This window comes from Acinonyx jubatus, chromosome B2 (genome assembly GCF_027475565.1).
Source record: "Acinonyx jubatus isolate Ajub_Pintada_27869175 chromosome B2, VMU_Ajub_asm_v1.0, whole genome shotgun sequence".
Lineage (NCBI taxonomy): Eukaryota > Metazoa > Chordata > Mammalia > Carnivora > Felidae > Acinonyx > Acinonyx jubatus.
Genome location: NC_069385.1, coordinates 44,563,650 through 44,591,106, shown reverse-complemented (window position 1 = coordinate 44,591,106; position 27,457 = coordinate 44,563,650). Strand labels below are relative to the sequence as shown.

The following is a 27,457-nucleotide window of genomic DNA, read 5'->3' as shown; positions in this document are numbered from 1 at the left end:
TGCTATAACAAAGTTCTCTAAAATAGCCTCACCAGGGTAATTCCAAAGAAGGCCAAGTAGGGAGACATGATTTTCATCCCTGTCTGGCAGTATGGATAACCACTATGCACATATATATTCTTATGTTATATCAGAGGGGCCTGCCTAACAGAGAGGCTCGACATTCACCATCTCCCAGCAATACAGAGGTCACACACAAATGGTGTCAGTAATGATGACCTGAAAACCTGGACTTCTACCCCCATCTAGCAGTAACAAGGCACTCCCCTCCAAACTCGTCAGGTATCAACAGAGGCCAAGTGGGGAACCTAGACTTCTAGCTCCATCTGGCAGTAAGGAAGTAGTACCCCTCCTCATTTCACATGCCAGAGCAGTATCTTACAAAATCAGCTAATAGGAAAGGTTTAAACATACTAATAAACATTTAAAATAATTTTATATTACATATACTTATGTGTTTATAATTATAAGACATGTGATAAAAGTATAAATGTAACAATATTTGTCATGTAGTAAATAAATCTAGAATCTCATAACTGTACAAAATACTCCAAATTTCAGTTGAAAATCATTTGCCATACAAAGAATAAATTCCCAAAATAAATGCAAAAATAAATAAATAGATGTCAACACCAAGATAACAGAATTGTTAAGAACTCTCTGGTAAGGATTTTAAAAAAATCATTATAAAATTGCTTTGACGAACAATACAGGCATGCCTGAAACAAATGACAACAAAGCATCAGCTAAGAAATAAAACACATAAAAATAAATAAATAAATAAATAAATATTTTAGAGCTGAAAAGTACAGTAACAAAAATAAGCTCAGCAGATGGGCTCACCATTAGAATGGAGTGGAACCCCCCCCCAAAAAGTCAGTGAACTGGAAGACAAAATAAAAAGTACCCAGTCTAAATAACAAATAAAAAATTGGAGAGGGAGGAAAAAAAGGAACAGAGTATCAGAAGCCTGTAGGACAATAACAAAAGATTTATGATTTGTTCCATCAGAGTCCTGGAAGGAAAGAGGGAAAGACTCAAGTAATCAAAGAAAATCATGGTTGGACACTTCCCAGGTTTGGCAGGAAGTTCAGATTCAAGAGGCTGTACAAATCCCAAATAGGAAAAACCCAAAGAAATCCACCCAAAGACATGTGATACTTAATTTCTAAAGTCTGAAGACAAAGAAAATAATTTTTAGAGTAGCCAGAGGAAAATGACAAGAGATCTGCCATCAGACCATGGAGGCCAGAAAGAAATGGCACAATACTTTTCAAGTACTAAAAAAAAAAAAAAAAAGTCAAACTAGAATTGAATACCCAATGAAATTATCCTTCAGGAATCAAGGGAAAATCAAGACATTCTCAGTTGAAAAGAAATTCAGGTAATTTGTATCCTAAAAAATGGCTAAACCAAAAGGAAACAATAAAAAGAACCTTAAAATATAAAGGAAAAAATAACATAGAAAGCAAATATAGGCTGTCTGTTTGCTCTTGAGTTTCCTAACTTATGTCTGATGGTTGAAGTAAATATGACACTAATATAGTTATTAATATATAAAGAAATAATATTTGAAACAATTCTATTATAAGTGGGGGATGGTAAAAGGATTCTATACTCCACTCAAACTGTTAAAGTAAGTTATTTACATTACATATATATATACACACACATATACCTAGAGCAATCACTAGAAGAGCTATACAAAGAGAGACACTTAAAAATACTAAAGGGGCACCTGAGGGGTTCAGTCAGTTAGCTGTCTGACTCATGATCTCACAGTTCATGGGTTCGAGCTTCACACTGGGCTCCATGCTGATAGCGCAGAGCCTGCTTGGGAATCTCAATCTCCCTCTCTCTCTGCCCCTCCCCATTCACATGTGCACATGCACATGCACACACATTCTAATAAAGTTTTTTAAAAAATACTTTAGATAAATCCAAGTGGAATTCTAAAAATGTTCCAGCAATGCATAGGAAAGCAGGAATATGAAAAAAGAAAAAGGACAGAGAACTTAAGTATCAATAAATCAATAATTCCATTAAATGTAAATGGCCTAAATATACCAATTAAAAGACCGAGATCAGCAGAGTGAATTGTAACTCATGATCCAACTGTATGTTGTCATAAGTAACTTCAACTATAATGATACAGATGGTTGAAAGTAAAAAAATGGAAAGCATTTACCATTTAAACATTAATCAAAGGAAAGCCACAGCAGCTATATAAATATCAGATAAAGCAGACTTCAGTACAAAAAAATTACCAGAGACAGGATTACTATATAATGATAAAAGGGCCAATCCACCAAGAGTACATAGAAATCCTAAATGTATATGCACCAAGCACCAGAACTACAATATATGAAACAAAAATTTAAAGAACCAACCAAAGTATACAAATCCACAATTATAGTTGAGACTTTAAAAATCTGCTCTCTCAACAACTGGCTGAATAGCTTCATAGAAAATCAAAGATATAGAAAAAAACACCACTACCAACATGACCTAATCAATATTTATAGAACATTTAACCCAACATCAACAAAATACACATTCTTTTCAAGTGCCCACAGAAGATATACAAAATAAACATATGCTAAGACCTAAAAGAAACCTCAAAAAATTTAAAAGAATTGAAATCAGATGTTTCTGACCACAACGCAATCAAACTTGAATTAATAAGAAAAAGATGGCAGAAAACACCAAACGCTTTGAAACTAAACAACATACTACTAAATAACTAAGGTCAAAAGGAAGTCTCAAGGTAAATTAAGAAAATACAATAAACTAAATGAGAACACAGCATATCAAAATTTGTGGGACAAAGCCAAAACAGTACTCAGAAAAAATTATAGCACCAAATGCATACATCTAAAAGAGGGAAAGTTTCAAATCACTAACCAGATTAATCTCCCACCTTAAAAATTTAGAAAAGAAGTAAAATAAACCCAAAGCAAAAGGAAATAAATTAATAAATAGCAGAAATCACTGAACTGAATTAATGAAAGAAAGAACTGATCCTTTGAAAAGATCAAAACCAACAAATTGCTACCAAGACTAAAAAAGAAAAAAGAAAAGATAACACAAATTAACAATACCAGAAATGGAACAAGGGATATCACTACAGAGGCTGCAGATATCAAGAGATAATAAGGAAAAGCTATGAACAACTCTATACACATAAATTTGACAACTAAGACAAAACAGACCACTTCCCTTGGGGTTGAGCAGGTACTATCATAATTTATTCAATTTCAAAGAGATAATTTGAATAACCCTATAACTATTAAGGAAACTGAATTCATTATTTTAAAACTATGAAAAAAGAAATCTCTAGGCTCAGATTATTTCACTGAAAAGTGCTACCAAACATCTACAGAATATCATTCCATACATTTCTCTTCCAGAAAATAGGAGAGAATACTTTCCAATTCATTTTATAAAGCTAGTATTATCCTGACATCAAAACAGGATAAGACAGTTCCTTCAAAAAAGAAAACTACAGACAAATATCTCTATGGATACACAGAAAAATTCCTTAACAAAATACAAATAGAATTCAGCAATATATGTAAAGAATTATACATTATGACCAAGTGAAGTTTATTCCAGGGATGGAAAGCTGGCTCACCATTTGAAAAATCAAGCAATAAAACTTGCCACCATATCAACAAGCTAAAGAAGAATATCATTTATCAAGTGATGTAGACAAAGCATTTGCAAAATCTAATACCCAGTCATTAAAAAAAAAAAAAATCTCAGCAATTTGAGGGAAACTTCCTCAAACTGATAAATGGCATCTACGAAAAACCTACAACTAACAGTTGTTACACAGCTACTTAACAGTGGAAGACTAAGCACTTCATCTGTAAGATCAGGAAAAAGACAAGAACGTCTAGTCCTACTACTCATCTTCAACACTGTTCTGGATGGTCTGGTCACTGCAATAAGTGAAGGAAAGGAAATAAAAGGCATATAGATTGGAAAGGAAGAAAATCCCTATTTACTAATGGCATGATTGTGCATAGAGTAAATCCCAAGAAATCTACAAAAAAAAAAAACCTCGTAGAACTAAAGAGTGAGTTCAGCAATGTCACAAAATAAATATACAAAAATCAACTTTACTTCTATTGTAATAACAACATATGGACACCAAAATTGGAAATACAATGCCACTGACAATCACTCAAAAAAAAAAAAAAAAAAAAGAAATATTCAGGTATAAATCTAACAAAACATGTACAACATTGGTGAGTAAAGTTAAAATCTAAATAAATGGAGAACTATACCACGTTAATGGACTAGAAAACTGAAGAGAGTAAATATGTCAATTCTGCCCAAGGTGATATATAGATAACACAATTCCTATAAAATTCTCAGCAAAATTTTTGGTACATATAGACAAAATTATTAAAACATATAGAAAAGCAAAGGAATGAAGATAGCAAAAACTGTTTTGAAAAAGAATAAAATGGGAATAATTATTCTACCCAATTTCAAGACTTATTGGGCAGAGAACATGAACTTCAATCTTAGTTGTACGAAAAGATTAAGTCACCATGTTTCGGTTTTCAACATCTTGTACATTCTAAGACAGGTTTGACCCGTATCTGGCTCCAAAGAGGTAACCTATAAACCCTTAGAATATCCTGCTTAATAAGAGTGTCTTTGTTTACCTGGGGACCTTGGGTTGCTTCATATGGTCTATGCTAATAATGCGATTTATGGTGGAAGGCTTGAATCATGTGATACCAGCTTGACCTCTCAAGGACTACAGAGTAAGATAATCCACACATGGAGTCAACCATGCCAACATAACCAAACCATAATAAAAATCCTGGACACCAAGGCTTGGGTGGAACTTGCCTGGTTAGCAAAACTCTGTATGTGCTGTCACAAATCACTGCTGGGAGAATTAAGCAGACACAATTCCACTGGGAGAAGACAATGCAAGTTTGGGCCTAGTGTCTCCTAGATCCTGCCCTTTGCTTCTTTCTCTATGGCTGATTCCATTAGTATGACAGCTCTTCTGAGTTCTGTGATTCCTTAAAGCAAATCACTGGTATGAAGGGTGGTCTTGGAGACACCCAAACATACTTACTTTATAAAAATTTAACTCAAAAATGGATCATGGAATTAAATGGAAAAGAAAAAATGATAAAAATTTAAGAAAAAAATTAAGAGAATATCTTCAAGATCTGGGACTAGGCAAAGAGTTCTTAGACTTGACCCTATAAGCAAAATCCATATAGAAAAAAACCACACTAAACATCCAATTTTATGTTTATGCAAAAGACACTTTTAGAGAATAAAAAGACAAGCTACAGAGTGGAAGAATATATTTGCAAACCATATAGCCAACAAAGGGTTAGTATCCGAAATACATAAAGAACTCTCAAAACTCAACAGTAAAATAAAGGAAATAATCTGATTAAAACATGGGCAAAAGACATGAAGAAACATACCAACAAAGAGAATAGAGATGGAAAATAAGCATGTGAAGAAATTGTCCAACATTATTAATCTTGAAGGAAATAAAGATTAAAACCACAGTGATACCACTACATTCTCATCAGAAAGGCCAGAATTTAAAAACTACCAAGGTTGAAAACCAAGGTCCCCAGGTAAACAAAGACACTCTTATTAAGCAGGATATTCCAAGAGTTTAGAGGTTACCTCTTTGGAGCCAGACAAGGGTCAAACCTGTCTTGGAATGTACAAGATGTTGAAAACCGAAACATGGTGACTTAATCTTTTCGTACAACTAAGATTGAAGTTCATTTTTTTTGCCCAATGCAGGGCACTTGGGCGGCTCAGTCAGTTGTGTCTGACTTCAGCCCAGGTCATGATCTCATGGTTCGTGGGTTCGAGCCCCATGTCAAGCTCTGTGCTAACAGCTCAGAGTCTGGAGCCTGCTTCAAATTCTGTATCTCCCTCTTTCTTTGCCCCTCCCCCATTTGCGCACACGCGCACTGTCTCTCTCTCTCTCTCTCTCTCTCAAAAGTAAATAAAACAGGCAAACCATAAGAGACTCTTAAATACTGAGAGCAAACTGAGGGTTGATGGGGGTTGGGGAAAGGGGAAAGTGAGTGATGGGCATTGAGGAGGGCACCTGTTGGGATGAGCACTGGGTATTGTATGGAAACCAATTTGACAATAAATGATATTTAATATAAAAAAACATTAAAAAATATTAAAAGAAAAATACTTAAAAAAAAACCACCAATACTAGCTAGAATGAAGAAAAAACTAGATCCTTCATGATGATCCATGAAATGGAAATGAAATAATCACTCTGAAAAACAGCGTGACAATCTCTTTAAAAACTAAACACACAACTTCCATACAACCAGCAACTTCATTCCTAAATGTTTACCACAGAGAAATGAAGACATATGTTTATACCAAAACCTGCACATGAATGCTTATAGCAGCTTTATTCCCAATAGTTGAAACTGAAAAGTATCTTTCAGTGGGTAAATGGTGAAGCAAAATGTGGTCTATCTAATGCCACCAATGCCAAACACTACTTAGCAATAAACTACTGACATACACAACAACCTGAATGAATCGTAAAAAAAAAAAAAAAAAAAAAAAAAAAAAAAAAAAAAAAAAAATTAAAGGGTTACATACTGTATGATTCCTCTTATACAACATTCTTGAAATGAAAAAGTTATAAAAATAGAGAATAGATTAGTGGACTCCAAGAGTTAAGGGAGATGGGGGAGCATGAGCAACACGAAGTATACACTGCAGTGATAGAAATGTTCTGTATTTTGACTGTATCAATATCCTGGTTGTGATACCATAGTGTAGAGTTTTGCAAGATATTACCATGGGTGGGGGTTGGAGGTAATGAATAAAGACTGCATAAAATCTCTGCACTATCTCTTAAAATTGGATGTGAATCTACAATTATCTCAAAATAAATAGTTTAAAAGTGAATGAGGGAAAAACTAATATGATCAGAGAAAGAATTTTGATATATAACAACACTGAACATTATTAAATATTCAAACACTACTTTATAATTTCTTATTTTAGAACAACAAAATACATCCCTTAAATGTTCTCAATGACAACCATTCTGAAGGCTCATGTCTAAACACTCAGAATTTCCGCTCACCTTCCACGCTGTCAGAACAAGAAGTTCCAATGCCGGTGTCACCACTGTCAGAAGTTATACTATGTCTCCTGATATGATTATTTCGATGGTTGGATGGAACAGCTGTGGCCTGCCACAATGACTCATTACCAGGTAACCATGCTGATGAGGAATAATCTGGGCCTAACAAAGGAAAATATGCAAATGTTAGCATATTTACAATGTCTATGAGTAGACATCTTTTTTGACCTTAGAAAAAATACACATAAACTAAAAAAAAAAAAGGAAAAAAAAAGGTTATTTTTTGTCCCAAATAATTAAAATAGATCAGTGATATCTAAGATTCATCAAATAAACTTACATATCATACACCTAAAAATTCAATGCTGACTTAGCAGCTTCCTCTGCTGAAGGACTCTGATTTCCCCTTACAGGTATTGAACTTTTAATTAAACACGTACTGCTGCCTTGTTAAAACTTTCAAATCAGGGGGTGTTTGGGTGGCTCAGTTGGTTGAGCATCCTACTTCTGCTCATACTTTGTGAGCTGGAGCCCCACTCTGAGTTTTGTGCAATTAGCACAGAGCCTGCTTCAAATTCTCTGTCTCCCTCTCTCTGCCCCTCTCCCACTCATGCTCTCTCTCTCAAAAATAAATAAACATTAAAAAAAAGAATAAAATAAAATGTCAAATCGGGATGCCTGGGTGGCTCAGTCAATTGAGCATCTGACTCGATTTCAGCTCAGGTCACAATCCCAGGGTGGTGGGATCAAGCCTCACATGTGGCTTTGTACTGAGCGTGGCACCTACTTAGGATTCTCTCTCTCTTCCTCTACCCCGATACCCCACTCACAGTCTCTCTAAAATTAAAAATAAAAAAATAAAATAAAATAAAATGTCACATCTATCTATCTGTCTATAAATGCCAGCACTCTGCTCTGGAATATTTGATATGCAGGCATCTATCATTCCACACAGAGGCATTAGCTGAGAATGGAGGTCCAGGGAAAACCTAATTGAATCATACCGCATGATAATTTAAGTGCAATATGCTAATGGAAAATAAATCTTTTTTTTTTTCTATTACATACTTATCACTTAACATTTAAAATTATCGCATATTTATTTCTTTAGTTACGTTTTGGTAAAAGTTAAACACCATAACATCTTGGCTCTCTGCTCTATTTTCCCTTGAGTTATATTAAATCTTTATTTTTTAGCTAACATCACTTTTCAATGTTCTCTCAGTCTTTATTTTTACTTATCTTTTCCATTTTTAATTTTTATTTGCCTTTTGTGGTTCCATCCTTCATTTTACTTTTCTGCATACTTCATTAATTAGTATCCATTACAATGCCACACAAAGTGTATCTGTGAACCAGTACCAGTCTGTGAACTATTTATTACTAGTTTACAAAAGTTAGTATGATCTGAAAGAGCAATTTTGAATCTGTTGAATTTTATATAAAAGCTATAGAAGCACATATCTTTATGAATGGCTAACACAGTGATTCTCAAATTGGAGCCTGAAGACTTGTGGAAGTTAACAAGTTCTATATAAGAATTTGGGGCTTTCATTTCAATGCATCCTTAAAAAATTAATAAGCACATTACAGATGATCTGAGTAATTTTAATGCCCACATTTGTGTTTCATGTTCACAAGTACAGCTACTTCTAAGTAAAGAGCAAATAACACATGGGGCACTTATCATGATATGAAACAAGACATCTTCACAGAATTACAAACTGGCACAGTATTGAAACTGGCACCCAAGTGCCCTTTAGTAGTCTTTAGAAAAAATAAAGTTTTTAGATTTCAACATAAGGATCACAGAAAGATAAACATGTCCATAAAATGAATTAAATCATTTTACCACACCTTCAGGATAGCCATTCTTTATATTAATATTAAAAAATCAAAATTCATAAACAGATTAATAATAAAACCAGAACTGAAGCTGGTTTCTACCAATATTAATTCCAACATTAAATCTTTAGTTTTAATAAAACATGTCATGTTAATATTAGTTTGAATTTCTATTTACATGTAATTTATAAATTAAATGTTTTGGTCTCATAGATGTATAAAACAAATAAGTAGGGGCGCCTGGGTGGCGCAGTCGGTTAAGCGTCCGACTTCAGCCAAGTCACGATCTCGCGGTCCGGGAGTTCGAGCCCCGCGTCGGGCTCTGGGCTGATGGCTCAGAGCCTGGAGCCTGTTTCCGATTCTGTGTCTCCCTCTCTCTCTGCCCCTCCCCCGTTCATGCTCTGTCTCTCTCTGTCCCAAAAATAAATAAACGTTGAAAAAAAAATAAATAAATAAAACAAATAAGTAGCCTTGAAAACCATATACATTTAAACTAACTAAAAATTTAAAATATTGACCAGAGACACTTCTACAAGCTTTGATGTCCAGAACAACCACTTAAAACTCTGTAGGTTCCAGACCTCTCTCTGAATGGGACTTACTTTAATTCACTTAATTACTCACCTATAAAAGCACCAAGTGAAAGTATTCTGTAACTAGGCCTGTTCTCTGATCTGCCTATAATCTATACCAAAATGTTTGCTTCAATCGGCTCCTCAGGTAATATCCCCTGTATATGAACTCAAAGTCCTGTCTAAACCATTATCAAAAAGGGTAACCAGTCCACTACTTTCTCTCCCATATGCAAACCTATTGGAGAAATATTTTTCAGAAATACCCAGCAAATAGCATAAATAGGCTGGGAGTACATGTAAATGCCAAATAAAGATATGAAACAATGTCCAATCTTACTAACCGAGAAATTAAAAAATAAACGTTTAGATTTTTAAAATTATAGTTGTTCCTTGAACAACAATGGGTCTGAACTGAGCGACTCCCCTTACATGTGGAATTTTTTAAGTAAACATATCAGAAAACTTCCTGGAGATTTGTGACAGTATGAAAAAACTTGCAGACACACCAAGTAGCCTAGAAATAACAAAAAACTTAAGAAAAAGTTAGGTTTGTCATGAACACATAAAATATATGTAGATGCTAGTCCTATTTTATCATTTACTCCCATAAAATATATAAAAATCCTATTACAAAAAGTTACAATTTATCAAAACTTACATAAACACTTCCACAACATACATGGTGCCATTCAAAGAGAAATGTAAATAAATGCAAAGATGTAATAATAAATCATAACTGCATAAAATTAACTGTAGTACACAGTATACTGCTGTAATGATTTTACAGCCACTTGTTGCTATTGCAGTGAACTCACGTGTTGCGAGCATCCATTTAAAAAGCCACGTGAAGGTAATCATCTCTAGTATGTGTAGCACAATAAACTGATCTCTCATGGATCTCACATAGTTTTCATAGTTCATGTTTTGTGCAATAACATAAACTTTCAACGCCATGGGACCCATATGAAGTATCACTGGTGATGCTAGAAATGCTCCCAAGAAGCAGAAAAGTCAGGGCATTAGAAAGAAAAAGGTGAATGCTTGATATGTACTACCGTTTGAGTACATATAGTTGCTTTCTATTTCTAGATAAATGAATCCAATATCAAGACCATTGTTAAAAAAAAAAGAAAGAAAGAAAGAAAAGGAAATTTGTGAAGCTGTTGCTGCAGCTACACCAGCAGGAGAGCAAAAATATGGGAAACTTTATGAATTTTTTTCTTGATTTGAAAATACAGCTTGTAGGTGGGTGCAAAACTGCCGTAAGAATGGCCTACCTATAGACTCTAGATTGATTTGAGAAAAAGCAAAGTCTCATTACAGTACATGACAACTTAAGGCAAAGGAAGGTGAAGGATATAAAACTGAAGAATTTAATACCAGCACAGGATGGTTTGATAATTTGAGAAAGAAGTTTGGCTTTAAAAATGTCAAGATAACAGGAGAAGCGGCTTCTGAGACCAAGAGGCAGCAGAGGAGCTCCCAAACACCATTACAAAAATCACTGACGAGAAAGGATATCTGCCTGAACGGCAGACAAATGTATCCTACTCTGGAAAAAAATTTCCACAAAGGATATTTATTAGTAAGGAAGAGGAACGAGCACCAAATTTAATGCAGGAAGGGATAAGCTGACTCTATTGTTTTGTGCAAATGCAGTCAGGTGTATGATCAGGACTGTCCTTGTCTGTAAAGCTGCTAACCCCCAGGCCTTGAAGGAAAAAGGTAACCATCAGCAGCCAGACTTTTGGTTGTAGAACAGGCTGAACAAGAACGCTTTTTCTAGACTGGTTCCACTGATGCTTTGTCCCTGAAGTCAGGAAGTACCTTGCCAGTAAGGGATTGCTTTTCAAAGCCCTTTTGGTATTGGACAATGCCCCTGACCACCTAGAACCTTATGAGTTGAACACCAAAGATATCAAAGTGGCTTACCTGTCCCTAATACAAGGTCTCTAATTCAGCCTCTAGATCAAGAGGTCATAAGGACCTTTAAGATTCATTTTGCATGGTTCCCTATGGAAAGCATTGAAAACATTATGGAAGAGAACCCCAAAAGAGAGGATATCATAAAAGTCTGGAAGGATTACACCATTTAAGATACCAACATCGTTACAGAAAAAGCTGTGAAAGCCATCGACCCTGAAACAATAAATTCCTGCTGGAGAAAACAGTGTCAAGATGTTACACATAACTTCACAGGATTAACGACAGAGCCAGTCAAAGGAATCGCGAAACAGATGTGGATATGGCAAAATAGGTGGGAAATTAAGGCTTTCAAGATACGGGTCTTGAGGAAATTCAAAAGCAAATAGATACCACAACAGAGAAATTAACAGAAGATGGTTTGATAGAGTGCTTCTAAACCAAAGCCAGACAACGAAAAAGACGACATAGAAGCATTGTCAGAAAACAAACTGACATTAAACAATCTGGCAGAACGGTTCTGATTACTCAAGACTGCTTTGACTTCTTTTACAACATGGCCTTTCCATGATACAAGCACTAAAACTAAGGCAAATGGTAGAAAAGTCACTTGTACTGTATAGAAACATTTTTGAGAAAGTGAAAAAGTCAGACCAAAATTATGATGTATTTATGTAAAGTTATACCAAGTTTGCTTGCCTCTACTGTCTTCCCTTTCACCTCCTCCATTTCTACTACTCCTGAGAAAGCAAGACCCTCCTTTTTTTCCTCCTCCTCCCCATTCAACATGAAACACAACACAGATGAAGACCTTTATGATGATCCACTTCCACTTAATGAATAGAAATAATCATCATGCCATACAGTTAAAAAATTTACCTGTTGTATGTATGTCTTTGCATGAAAATCCAGTAACTGTAAGGCAAGAACTGTGTGAGATGTTTTTATGCCATCATCATCATCACCACCTAAGTATTCACCATGTACAATATCCTGCGCAAAACCTGTATGGTAGTGGATAGCCTATCTTCACATAGGCATAAAATGAGTAATATTTAATACAAAATTAATAATGTGTTGGTTTTCTTACTGTTTTATAACTTTGCTTTCAAAGAATTACATTACCATATAGTATGCCCCTGTCTCTCGTCATTGAAAAAACTGCATATCAGCCTACCACACGTAAGTGTTTTTTAAAAATCTAACAGTTTCCAATAATATATTATGAATATGACTATAATTCTGTATGCCATTAAAATGCTACAATGACTCATTCATTAGTGTATAGGCTAGGCTACTGTGGGACAATCATATTACTGCTTCTTCACTTTCAATGCATGACTTGTGTACACCTGTAATATATGAATGTGTTTTTCAGGTTATCTTTTCATTTTTGGTGTCTAGTGTTAGTTAACACATACAACACCTACACAGACTTGTACCATTTAAGACAATATTGATATAGATACTGACAATTCATCTTATACACAGATGATATAAACTTATGGTACTGACAAACATAGTGTAGTACTGCAAATGTATTTTCTCTTATGATTTTAATAATGCTTTCTTTACCTTACTTTATTGTAAAAATACAGTATATAATACATATAACATATAAAATATGTGTTAATCAGCTGTTTACGTTATCAGTAAAGCTTCCCAGTCAACAGCAAGCTATTGTAGTTAAGTTTTCGAGAGTCATAAGATTTACACAGATTTTCAACTGCACAGGGGACTGGTGCCCCTAACTCCTGCATTGTTCAAGGTTCAACTGTACTTCTTTTAGAAAAAAAAATTATATTATATGCCTAGAACACTGAAAATAATTAACAAATGTCATGAATAAAACAACATTCTAATCTTTAATTTAGATTGAATTCATTCATTCTGAGGAGAATGCCATGTCTTGTCTCTATTCAAGTCAATCCAGAAGCACAAAGTAGTTAAGCACTAGAAGGGAAATATGCTTACCAGGGGATATAATAAGGAAAACTATCTTACACTATAGTTGTAAAACTCTGCTACTGAAATGGGAACTACTCAATTTCTAGGTACATGCTATGGACTTTTTAAAAAAAAATTACAATGAGGCTCAGGGATCTCTGACAATAAAGTCTTACCTAGGTCCTATCATATTAAAGCAATTGAATAACTGACTGTAAAATCCGTTTTCTCCAGAACAAAGACAGAAGTACCTTCGTACGCTGGAACTTCTCTTTGGAAATGGTATTTTAAATTTTGTAACATGAATTTCAATTCTTTTAAATAGAATACTGAATGCCCGGGAAAAACTTATTTAAAATTATTAATATTTATCACACTGGAAATATAAGAAGGTTAGCATCAAATGAAGAGGTAACCTATTGTTACATTTTCTCTCTGAAGCACTTTTTTAATTGGAAGCAAAAATGCATACAGTATCAAGTCTTCCACAATATGTTGATATACCTATAATTTTCTGCATTTAGAATAACGACCAATCTTACTGAATTTTTTTTTAATTTAGAGAGAGAAAGCGTGTGAGTGGAGGAGAGGGGCAGAGGGAGACGGGGGTGGGGGAGGCAGGAATCGAAAGCAGACTCCAACGCTCAGCACAGAGCCAAATGCAGGGCTTGATCCCACGACCTTGGGAACATAAGCTGAGCCAAAAGTAAGAGTCAGAAACTCAACCAACTGAGCCACCCAGGTGCCTCTTACTTAATTTTTTTAATGACAACTCTAAGTCAGAAGAAAATAAAAATAACACCACTGACAAAGCATATTTATTTTTACATAAAAAGCTGAATACAAATCATGAACACAAACTGCAGTGTTTCTCAAAATGCAGGTTATCAGTGGATTGAGACCAACCATTTTACATAAAATAAAACAAAACAGAAAATATCAAAGCACACTTACCCTTGTATGACATAAGATGCACATGTCTCACCTTTTAACACCTCTGAAATGTTAACAAGTACAAAGTACTTTTACACAAAGTGGCCTTCAACTGCCCCAATACTATCAGTAGAAATCAACATACAACTAAGTTAAAAAGGAATAAATCCAGAGAACACAACAAAAAAGCTATTCCTTAAACACTTAAGAGTAATCAGTTTCTAAAACTGTTCAGTCCATTTTGAAAATACTAAACTGAATTAGATGTCCACCGTCACAGATCATATATTTTGGCTGGACTGCTGCCAGTAATTCCACCCAAGCTATCTCGACCCTACTACCAGAGCTCTCTTCTGAGAATGAAGTACATTTGTCATTCTCTTGCTTATATACATCTGTAGGTTCCTTCCTGCAAACTACTTAAGTTTGGCAAACTTCTTCACCAATTACAGCTCCATTTTCTAATCCTTTGCAACCCCTACCTCCCTTATGCCAGCTGCCCTACAAACACTCTCTAGCCACACAACACTTAATCACTGCCTCCAGACAGTCAAGGTTCTTTAACAACTCCATGCTCTTTTCCTTCTCTACCTTCTTTAAAAGTCCCAGTTCAGAATCCTGTTCTAACTGTCTTCTGATTCCTCCAAGAGGTATTCAGTGGCATTCAATAACTACTACTTTGTGCTCTCCCAATATATCACTCAAAATTCCAGAACGGGATTTACTAAATTATATTAACCCATTTGTGTAGGACTTTCTTCTCCCTCAGCAAACTAAGAACAGTGAAAGACACCTTTTTTTTTTTTTTTTTTTTAAGTCTCTAACACAGAGCTCTAGGGCCAGGCAGGGTCTCAATAAACTTAAGTCATTATTACTACTAGGTACCAAATAAATGTTCATGGTATAAAATTAAAATTCTGGAAACATTATAATTAGATCTAAAAAATATTCTTCCTTTTAGAAAAAGGATTAAATAGGGGTGGGGGGCTTGTTGTCTATTTTAAAATCCATATTTTTAACTATCTCTTGAGCTAGTTTGCATTTAAGTTCCTAAAGATCAGTAAATATTTTCCGAAACAGCTAAACAAAATAATAATTATAAGTGGTTTGAGGGGATGATGGCTAAAATACCTAATAAATATGAGAAAACAACCTCCTAGGGCCAAAAAACACAAGTCACAAAAAATTAAAAAGAACATTAAAACATAAAAAAGCATTCACATTAATAGTAACCACACATACACACTGAGAAAAAAACCTCAAACTACACTGGAGAATATCTAGCTAAAATGAAGGACACTTAAAATAACAATATTTATGTTCTTCATTGCCATCCTCCAGTCCATCTGAGTACTGTTTGTCTCTAGGGTAACTGACTCTAATAGTCCTAATTTTTTTCTTTTATTACAGAAATAACAGTGCAGCTTAGTGGTAAAGAATGGACTGTGAAACCAGACTGCCTGGACTCAAGCTCTATTCCACCTCTTATTAGCAGTGAGACCTTGAGTAAGTCACTTACCTAAACTGTACTTCTGTTTCTTCACATGTAAAAAGAGAAAACAAATTAGAGTACCTCTCTTACAGGGTTTTTGTGATAATTGAATAAATATGAAAAAATATTGTTTCTAAAGTGCCAGGCATAAAAACAAACACACAAATCAATGGAACAAAATAAAGGGCCCAGAATTAGGGGCACCTGGATGGCTCAGTCAGTTAAGTGTCCAACTCCTGGTTTCGGCTCAGGTCATCATCTCACAGTTCTTGAGTTCGAGCCCCGCTTCGGGCTCTGTGCTGAGACTATGGAGCCTGCTTTGGATTCTCTCTCTCCCTCTCTCTCTGCCCCTCCCCTGCTCACTCACTCTCTCTCTCTCTCAAAAATAAATAAATAAACATAAAAAAAAAGAGGCCCAGACACAAGCCCACACATATAGGGTATATTAATTTACTACATAGGAGCCAAGAATATACAATGGGAAAATGATGATCTCTTTCAATACATGATGCTGAGAAAACTGGGCAGCCACATGCCAAAGAATAAAACTGAGCCCCTATCTTCATACCATATAGAAAGATCAACTCAAAATGGGTTAAAAACTTGAACACAAGACCCAAAACCATGAAACTCCTAGAAGAAAACGGAGGGTAAACTCCCTGACATCAATCTTGACAATGTTTTTTGGGGGGGGGGGGGGGATTGGACACCAAAAGCAAAGGCAACATAAGCAAAAATAAACAAGTGGAACTACATTAAACTAAAAAGCTTCTATGCAGCAAAGGAAACTATCAACAAAATGAAAAGGCAACATATAGAACGGGGGAAAAGTATTTCCAAACTATGTATCTGATAGGGAGTTAATATCCAAAATATATAAGAAACTCATAAAACTCAACAGCAACAGCAATAACAACAAATCAGATTTTTTAAATGGGCTGAGGACCTGAATAGGTATTCTTCCAAAAAAAGATATAAAAATGGCCTACAGGTACATGAAAATGTGTCAACATCAACATCACTAACCATTAGGAAAATGAAAATCAAAAGCATAATGAGATACTACCTCACATCCATTAGAATGGCTATTATCAAACAAGAAATAACAAATATTGCAAGGATGTGGAGAAAAGGGAACCCTTGTGCACTGTTGGTGGGAATGTAAATTAAAACTGAATTTTAAGTAATCAAAAACTAGTATTCTTTGTTTTCTTAAACATAAATAGGGAAGTTCATTAACTACTATGAATAATTTTAAACACATTACCGCAAAAGGTATAAGACTACATTCCTTCAATGTAATTCTGAAATTTCCTTATTCTCAATTCTACCATAACAAGGAAGAGTTTTCACTGGTTCAGGCTGAGATTAAAATTACCTCAATTAAGAAGACACCAGATAAATAAGTGGTTTGCCTTTCACACAAAAATATGAATTCAAACCAATAAATATATGCCAAGTACTCATTATACAAAGCAAGGAATTCAAGAGGGTTAGGGCAGCAAACAACACAGACAAGTCTATCTCCTCCTATGACAAAAATTACATGCATGTTGATGTCAATATGTAAACAGGTGGAAGTCCTAGCTTATCTTCTGGTTACTTGAAATGCTGTATTCAAAAAAAAGTATATTGGCAGCCATCTGGAATGAGGACCACATTTAATTTAATCTCTCATAAACCTTTGTTTCAGTTTACACACCGGTAAAAAATGAAGTTTTTAATAAAACCACTACAAATGTGGAGAAAGTATACCAAGCAGTATTCCAGAGGCCCACCTTTGTCTCTCACTGTAACTATTTCATAGTACCACTAGAAAAAATATTCTCCATGGTAGCAAATTATGCCAAAACTTAGAAGGATCAACAACATCCAGGAGAAAATAAAAATCCCAATCAAAATAAATTTTCCTAAACTGTCAGACCTAATAAATGCTACTTTTAATTTATGTAGCCATTAACCTCCAAAGAAAGCTGAGTAGGCTAATTATTTCTCAATTAGCCTTTTGTTTACTCATACTTAGGAACCTAAGTGCCACACACAACACATTTAAGTGCCAAAACTGAAACAAAACTTTAGTTCTAAAACATTTCAAATTAAAGTTTTGAGAAAATTAATACATATCTCCCCAAAATTAAAGAACTTAATTTCTAGTCAAAGTTTTCAGTACATCATTCCTAAAATAAGATGTAATGCTCAGTACTACTCAGAAAGCTTCAAAAAAGCTTCTGTAATGTCATGGGAAGGCAACATATATTTCTTACAATCAAAAAACACACAATCTGTCTACAACGTAACCACCTTGTAGAAAACTTTGAACTTTACACCAAATTTAGTCCAAATATTTCATCCCATTCTCCAGCAGGATAACTAAGAACTACAGTTCATCTCTAACTCTGAATTTTAGTAATGAAAAGTAGCATCAATAAAGCAATCAAATTTATTCACTAGACATCTACTACACAGAAAAGGTATAGGTATAGAACAAAGGTCCTGATCTTAAACTCATTCTTTAAAGTAATTTAAAATCTTATCAATGACTTCAATTATTTTAGCACCATGTAATGAAGTCTTAAAACCATTTATCACAGAAGAAACAAAAATGGAGAGTTACTATTTTGAGGCAGATTCTCAGGCCAAAGCATGAAATAAAACTAAATACCAAAGTCTGGTCCCCTGACAGAAAATCTACTCTGGTGGGAAGAACACTTACACTATTTGAGATGTCCTTGAGTCAAGGTTTAGCCACTGTTCAATGTAAGGCATCCCAGGAGACACTTCCCCTCCCCAAGTCTTGAAACTGAACGTCCCAGGCAAACCCAGACCATCGGTCACCCTAGCTTGAGAAGTAGTAAGGAGAAAGCAATTCAAGCTTTTATTTAGCACTTATGTATCAATCTCCATGCAATAAAGAATTGAGTGGAGGGGCGCCTGGGTGTCTCAGTGGGTTGGGTGTCCGACTTCAGCTCAGGTCATAATCTCTCAGTTCGTAAATTCGGGCTCAGATCAAGATCTCTTGCTTTGTGAGTTCGCACCCCGCGTTGGGTTTTCTGCTGTCAGTGCAAAGTCAGCTCGGGTTCCTGTCTCCCACTCTCTGCCCCTCTGCAGGCGCACTCTTTCTCTCTCTCAAAAATAAACATTAAAAAGAAAAAAAAGAAAAAAAAGAATTGAATGGATTAGATCTCTAATCCTGGCCAATTTTTAAATTTTTAACAGTCTCTCATGGAAACTGGCCAGGGCCACTGATCTATTCTGACTGATTTTATATGACCTCTTGGAACCACAAGACTTTAGTGATTACTCCTCCCCTCAGCCTCCTCTCTTCTAGAATATCACACTCTGTGGTTTTATTCCTAACTCACCGGCTGCTCCCTCTCAGTTTCTTTGGATTGTTCCTCTTCCTCTCCCTGACAGGAAACATTAAATGCCCCAGAGCTTGATCCTCTGCTGTATTCTCTATATTCGCTCCATGTGAACACCTTTAAACACCATTTATACACAGACATCTCTCAAAATGCCTACCTCCACCTCTCCCATCTCTCCACTGAGCTTGACTCAACATGGTGCCTGCAACCTCTAAAAAAGCATGTGGCCAAAACAAGAACTCTTGATTTTTATTTGCCTTCCTCTCTCTTCCCCCCACCTCAGGAAATAGCACCACCAAACAAAATTTCTGAAACCAAAACTAAGATATCATTTATGACTCCTGATTCCCTCCTTTGTCATCTCCAAACCATTGGTAAATCCTCCCAGCTTTCTCAAGTATATTCCAAACCCATTCTCTTCTCCCCAAATCCAATCTTACCACTGTGATCCCAGACCATCTATTGTACGTAACCTATTAACTGCAGTATGCTATTAACTGGCTTCCCTACTGCTCTTCTTTCCCCCAACCCTCCAGAATTTTTCCCCACAGAACAGCCAGGAGTGATCCATAAACACCAAGGACAGAGAATGTCTACTCTGTTTCCCCAATGCTAGAAGAGTGTCTGCCTCAAAGTAGGCACTCCCCAGTGAATGAATAAATGAACGGTCATCTCTCCTACCCTTTTTATATCTAGATTCCCCTCACACGGAACAGAACCCAAACTTCCTACAATGCCTTACATTATCTGGGCTCCCTCACCTCACATTCCTGATCTCCATGCTCCAGATTCACTGGCTCTTGATATTCTTCAGACTCCCCAAACTCATTTCTACCTTGGAGCTGTGTCTGTGCCCTGTGCCTGAACACTCCTCCCCTCACGTCTGGCTCCTTATCATTCTGGCCTCAGCTCAACGTTACCTCCTTAGAAAGGCCTTCCCTGGCCAGCAGATCCAAAGCAGCTCTACTCAACCTTTGCCATCTCACCCAGTTTCCCTGTTTTCACAGTACTTACCAGGTGAACTCTCTCTTGTTGTTGGTTTACTTACAGACAGCTTCGTCCCCACTAGAATGTAAGCTCCCTGAGAGCTGGGACCTTATCTTTCTTGTTCAGTGATGTATTGCTACAGACTAGTACAATGCCTATTACACAATATTTATTGAAAGAATGACTCACAAACATTTGCCAAGTACGTATTATGTGCCAACCACTATACTAGGTAATAACAATGGATTTTTATAATTAAAGAAAAATAGAAAGTAGCAGTAAGATATTAGTATGAAAAGCTATTTGACGTTCTTTTTATGTTGACCATTTCCATTCTTTTTTTTAAATTTTTAATGTTTATTTTTGAGAGAGAGAGAGACAGAGAGGGAGAGAGACAGTGTTAGTGGGGGAGGGGCAGAAAGAGAGGGAGACACAGAATCCGAAGCAGGTTCTAGGCTCCCAGCTGTCAGCACAGTCTGATGTGGGGCTCAAACTCAGAGTGATCATGACCTGAGCTGAAGTCAGACGCTCAAGGGACTGAGCCACCCAGGCACCCCGATCATTTCCATTCTTAAAATGAATACTTTATATGATAAATTCTACTTTTCAGAATATTATTTTGGCAGTGTAAAATATGAACATGCTTAAGGTAGTAATAATAATTAGTATCTCACTGCAGCTTTGGAAGTTATCTAGATGATGACATTCTTCATTTTTTAATGCACATTTTACACATTAGTTCCCACTAATTAAGCCATCACTCAGTAAAATACTATCTAGGACTCTTCACGTCATCACCATTTTCTCAGAATATGCATACAAACATTTCATCCAGTCAGAAAAATCATGACTCTAAAATTTTTCTGTTCTCAACATGCAAAAATATTCACAACATGACAATAGTGGTTGTCAACTCACCATTTATTCCCTGGCCTCAGATTAATTTACCAGCTCCATTCAAGCCAAGAAATGATCAAGTTCCAATTACTAATCAAGTTCATTTCACCACAGTCATTACTAAAATTAAGATTCGCCCCTCACCCCCCAAAGCCTATTATAATAGAACATGTCCAAATGAGTTCAGGCAAAAGAGTTACGTTTCATTGTTACCACAGTACTTTTAGATCCATCTAATTCAGAACCACAGAACAATACCTCAGTATCTGGTGTAAGCATACCAGTTATCACTACTATCATTATGACATCACTAAACACCTTATGGCAATGCATCAACTAGGAAGAAGATTTCAAGCTCAAGGCACTGACATTTCTCCAGATCTCATGTTTTCATATTTTAGCATACTTTAAAACTATCATATCCTGCCCCCAAATGTTGTAAGGGTTGAATATATTAATATTTTTAAAGTATAATTTATAAAATGAATCAAATTCGGTATAACTAGGCAAAAGTACTCAAAATACCACTATATCATACTAGATTTTTAAAACATAAAGGAAAGAAAGGGGCACCTGGATGGCTTAGTTGGTTAAGTGTCAGACTTAATTTAGGCTCAGGCCATGATCTTCCTGTTGTGAGATGGAGCCCTGCTTTGGGCTCCAGGAAGGGCACGGAGCCTGCTTAAGAGTCTCTCTCCCTTTCCCTCTCCCTCTGATTATACATTTTGAACAGCAAGGTATTCTCAAATGCATTCAATCAAATACATAAAGACATATCACTTCTTCTATTTAAAATTAGCTTTCAACAGGCAACTGGGTGGCTCAGTTAAGCGTCCAACTTCGGCTCAGGTCATGATCTCACGGGGAGTCTAAGCCTGGCATCAGAGTCTCCACAGACAGTGTGTAGCCTGCTTGGGATTCTCTCCCCCCACCCCCTCCCCAACTTGTGCTTTCTCTCAAAATAAAAGTAGCCATCTAACCATACTTGCCAACACAAAAGGGGGAAAGGGGGGTGTTCTTTGTATGGAAATATATGAACATGTTCATATTATTTACATTTATAAACGTTTACTCTATAAAGCTGAAAAACTGTAGGTACCAAAACAAAATTAAATCCCAAAGCAAAGGTCAAAAGTTCAGTATTCTCCAAACCACACTTGTTATTGTTCCTATTTGATTTTACTACCATTACCTTAAAAAAAATGTTACCTTCAATATTTTCAGCTGATTCTACATTACCACTGATTTTCTCTTTAGTCCAGTTACATATTTCTATAAACAAATCAGTTTTAGGATACCTAGAATTAACCCACATAATGAAGTAGTAAACTCATTTCAATACCAGAAATTATTTACTTATCCCTGGTTGCGTATTGGCCTTCAGGAATAAAATGATTGCTGACAAATACAATCAGAAAACAACTCTTTGTTTTCACAAAATTCTAAAATTGCTCAAGTTGGTCAAAAGATATACTGAACATTATTTCAAAAATATAAATTTTCTTCAAATTCTCAGAAAGGAAAAGAAATTCCTGCATAAAGCATCTCAGAGGTCATTATCTTGACCTTCACCATCTGTTCGTTTGTAAAAGAAACTACATGTAAGTTTTTCATCTAAGGTATAACTTTATAAAATTAACTAAAAAATAATTTTAAATACTTATTTGCTCAAGAATAAAGCATTGGGGCACCGGGGTGGCTCAGGCAGTTAAGTGTCTGACCAGCTCAGGTCATGATCTCACGGTTCATGGGTTGAGCCCCACGTTGGGCTCTGTGCTGACAGCTCAGAGCCTGTTGCCTGCTTCAGATTCTGTGTCTCCCTCTCCTTCTGCCCCTCCCCTGCTCTCTTTCCCTCTCTCTCGAAAATAGATGAACATTAAAAAACATTTTTTTAAAAAAAAGAATAAAGAAGCATAGCAAAAAGTACATCACTATTACTGTAAAAGTAATTCACTCTCGGCATATCGCTGAAAAAAAAATTTATTGGAAAGGCATGTCCTGACTTACCAATGGCTTATCACTGTCAAAATATGATAAAATATATGCTTTGTAAAGATATCCTGTCCAAATTCCTTCAACCTGGGTACTGTTTATAAATTATCTCCTTCCACTATATTCTTTGTTACAGCAAAGGTCTAGGGCCTGCAATACAACCTCAAAGTCCTTCCTTCAGTTGCTTAACTTCTGCTCACTATGAGGTTTTCTTCCTCATGGAAAACAATGGAAAAATGGATACAATGCTTGGGTGACATTATATCTCCAAACATGTTATTATTACAAATCTCTTTCAAGAGGTTAGGTTACAAAGACACTACAGATGGCTCTTGACAGGTACAGATAAATTGAAACCACTCCCTCCAATCCCTAGGGATAATGAAGTTGTCTTCTCGCTTACTGAAGTTAACTGTGACTGTAGTATTTCTAGTAGTCAGTAAGCATCGGAAACCTCTCAACTGCACTCTCCCCATATTAGGATAAATAGTATACATCTTAGAGAAGATAATTCCCGCTTACATTTTTTTAACTAAATCCATGCCTACATTAAGTTCCATTATTGCTACAAGTGTTGCAGAACCAAATTTAAGAGAATGATTTTAAATTTAACTCTGGATTTAAAAATTTACATATGTCTCGAATAAAGTACAGTATGGTGACTACACTTGATACCGTGCAATATGCTTGAGATTTGCTAAGAGGATAAATCTTAAGTGTTCTCACCACACACACACAAATATTGTAACTCTATGAGGTGATGAATATGTTAGATAGCTTGATTGTGGAAATCATTTCACAATGCATACATATACATACATCAAAACATCAAGTTGGACACCTTAAGTATATATACAATTCCTACTTGTCAATTACAGTCCCCCAATAACTAGTAACATTATATGTCTAAAAAAGAAAAACACATCACAAATTTCTAAACTATCATAGAATTACATTATTTGAAATTTTAATAGCAACTGTGCCTGGTATACTTTAAAGAGCAGAAAATGCTACCAGAAAAAAAAATTCTCACTTCCATATGCTGCTTCTACGGTTTTTGTTTTGCAAATAGCTTTAAAAATGTATACAAAAATGTCAGTTACAAGTGGAACTCAAAACATTTTGTGGAACAAGGTTACTTAGGAGTTCGAGAACCACCTAAAATTGGAGGAAAAAATTTTACGTCTGTACATACGGCAATTTTTTTCTGGATAAAAGGCCTATATAACTTTCAGCTTCTCAAAGGGTTCAAGATCCAATTAAAGTGTCTTGGGGAATCGTTAGGGTCAGACAACTTGTCACAGGCAACCCAAGTCTTTTTTTTTTCTTTAAGCCTTATCTTTTTCATCCCAAATTAGGGGAGGATTTATCCCAATCTGGTGGCTCCCAGACAACTTCTGAGCGATGCAGGCATGAAATGGCTGTCCGACACAAACCGCTCCCTTCACACAGTGAACGCGGCAATCTCCAAATTTTCCCTGAAGGGGCCAGGGAGAGGCAAACGCATTAACACCCCCGCCGCTCAGAGATCGATTGGCTCATGCAGGACATGTCCTCCCCTGACGCCAGAGAGAGCTGCGGGGAGGTGACCAGGTTTCACTGAGGGGCTGAAGTCCCCTCGGGGATCACTTATGGAGGAGATGGCATCACCAGCAACCTCCTCCCGCCCCAAAACGCCCCAAGTAGCAGCTGCGGGCGTGGGCGCAGCAGACCCCGGCCCTCCCAGGCGCGCCCCAAGCCGCCGCCGCAGCACGGTCGCAGCGACCTTCCCGCTCGGGTCCCCGTGAGCCCCGTTATCCACGTCGACCACACACCCCACGAGGGAAAAGGGAGGAGGCCGGACAACAAAGCGCAACCAGAGGAGGCCCTGGCGAGCTTGAAGTTGGGGCGCCGGGGCTGCGGCCCGGGGAGGAGCGGGATGGACGCCCGGCCGCGCGATGCAGGGGCGGACGGGACCGGGGACGCGGCCCGCCAGATGTCAGCCCGCGGTGCCGGGGTGTCGGCAGCCGGGAGGAAACGGGGCGGGTGGGCGCGCGGCGGCGTCGGGGAGGCGGCCTGGGGCGGGGGGGGAGGCAGGCCTGAGAAGGGAAGGGAACGGCGGCAGGGTCCCGAGGCGTCGCGGTCGGCCGCGACCCCCACACCAGCCGCGGGGGAGGGACTGTCCCGTTACTTACCCGCCGGGAGACTGCGGGCTCCGCCGGGGCTGTCCCGGCCGCCGGCCTCCGGGGCCAGGAAGCGCCCCCACATAGCGGGCGGGAGGGCCGGGGGCGTACGACTCCCCTAGTCCGTCCTCCCCCGCCTTCGCCTCCTGCTTTTTCGGCGGCGGAAACTTGTGCGGAACCTGGGGCCGCGGAGGCACCAGAAGGAGGGCGGGCGGGAGGTCTGGTTAACGGCTGCTCAGCGACGGGCGGCGAGCGCAGGGGCCAGATTCGCCGCGGCGCCGGCGGCGGCGGCTGCCATGGCCGAGCCCGCTGCGCTGAGGCCCGGGCCGAGGAAGCGGGCGGCTCCGCAGTGACGACGGCTGGATCCCCGGCTGAGCCCAGGCTAGGATCAGAGCCACCAGGCGAAGTTGCAGCTGCGGCTTCTCTCCGCCCCCTCCGCCGGCAGAGCCGGAGCCGGAGCCGGGCAGGGTGGGGGCGGGGCCTGCCAGGGGCGGGGCCTCGGGCGCTTACATAATGCGTGCGCGGCGCGGGGCGGGAACTGCGGGCCGGTGCCGCTGGGTACCCTTACGCCGGTTCGCTTAGTCCGCGACTGTGGATAGACTCGAAGCACCAGCTGCATCCCTCCCTCCCCGCCCTTGCGCTTGGTCAGACGAGAAAAGAGGATGAATAGAATGTGGCCCGGAGCGGTATCTTTCGGTACCGCCCTCGCTTGGGTAATCCCTCAAGCCCTCCGGGGCACCTCTCTGGAAAAGAACAGGAAGACCTGTCTTCGCTGCATAACTACTGGAGCTAAGAGGCTCTCTTGAGAGGGGTTGAGGGACTGCCAGTCTTATTTGGGATAGGGATTAAAGTCATCATACATTCCAGAAACATCGTTTATAAATCGCTTTGTGGGACAGAAAAGAAGTCGTTTTCCTGAACTCGTAAATTCAGTGGCGGGGAGGGGGGGGGTCAGGGGGGAGAGGGAAGCAAAATACCTACTATACAAGAATGTGCACAGGAAAAAGCAGAAAGGAAAAAGACCAGAGGGTTCAGAGAAGAGCTGTAAATTTTAATCTAGTAGCCCAGGAATTCAGATAAGCAACCAGAGAGGAATCAAAATGGTACCAAAGTCTGTAATGGGAGTAACTTCCTTACACCCTACACCTTCTTGTTCTTCCTACATTTGGTCAGTTCCCACCCTAAACCTGGAGTACAGGAGCAAGTAAGTATTCTGGAAGGAAGCATAAAAGGGTCCACCAACCTTTTCTTATATCTTACTTTTCATTGGCAATATTAGGATCCTTCCAATATTTAGATACAAAACAGTTCATTTAATAAGTATTGGTAGAGCACTGTAGAAGAAAGCGGGTTCTACCCCTGGCTCGTAAATCAGAGACAAACTGAAAAGGAAGTCCCTACCCTTAACAAGACTTTGAGTCCAGTGATGACTTTGTTTGTTTTAGAAGCTTGTTAGTAATAAAGGCCTCTTATTTCTACTTAAAGACTTTTGAGTTGGGAAATACTGCTTAAAACTTTTAGAGGTTAAATTACATTTACTTGTGTAGTTTATTACTTACTACATCTGTGTTGTACTTTATTTCATTGCAGTTTTACATTTCGTCTCCCTCCAGTAGAGTTCCACTATTTCTCCAAATCATGAGTAGGCGGCCCAAGAGTCACTTTGTTCTGAGGATAGAAAGTGACAGAAATATGAAAGAAGGATATGATTGGCTACTTTTCCTGATTTAAATGTGCATGAGCTCATTTGAATAGTTTAGGCATTCAAGTTTAGGAACTTGAACAGTTGAGGTTCAGAATGAAGCCTAACAATTAATGATAATAAATTCCAAAAAGAATTATCGGAAGCTACAGCGCTATATCACAGTGTCCTTTTTTTCATGATTTATAGTTACCATAGTCTCATATTAGGTACAGTATTTGTTAAACACCAAACTTTTTTTAATACAGTTCTAAGAAATGTATGAATTACAGATAAATCTTGGTCTTTTGTGAGTTTAAAATATGTTTGTTATTCCAAAAACTGCCAACTTGCATTCAATTCTAAGTAGTATTTTAGGGAAAAAAAAATCACTTGCTCAAGTTTTCTACATGTTTTTTACCAATGTGAAGGGTGTGCCACTACACATGCAAAAGAACATCTGAAGCTGAGCCTATAAAATATTTTAAATGCCTATTACAGAGTAAGAGGAAATAGTAAAAACATGTTA

General features: G+C 37.6%; 1 protein-coding gene across 4 annotated transcripts in view; it reads right to left on the bottom strand.

Annotated features, from left to right (window-relative positions):
- Window positions 1–25,483, bottom strand: part of CEP85L (centrosomal protein 85 like) — a 169,039-nt gene extending 143,556 nt beyond the window's left edge. For all 4 annotated transcript variants that reach the window (XR_008298373.1, XM_053222328.1, XM_027057011.2 and 1 more), the window contains exons 1-2: window positions 25,260–25,483; window positions 7,130–7,291 (exon numbers count right to left, since the gene is read on the bottom strand). Coding sequence is in view for 3 of the 4 variants with exons in the window: in XM_053222328.1 (XP_053078303.1) it covers window positions 7,130–7,291; window positions 25,260–25,332 (235 nt within the window). In the remaining variant the exon portion in view is untranslated. The remainder of the gene's footprint in view (window positions 1–7,129; window positions 7,292–25,259) is intronic.
- Window positions 25,484–27,457: the final 1,974 nt, after the last annotated feature.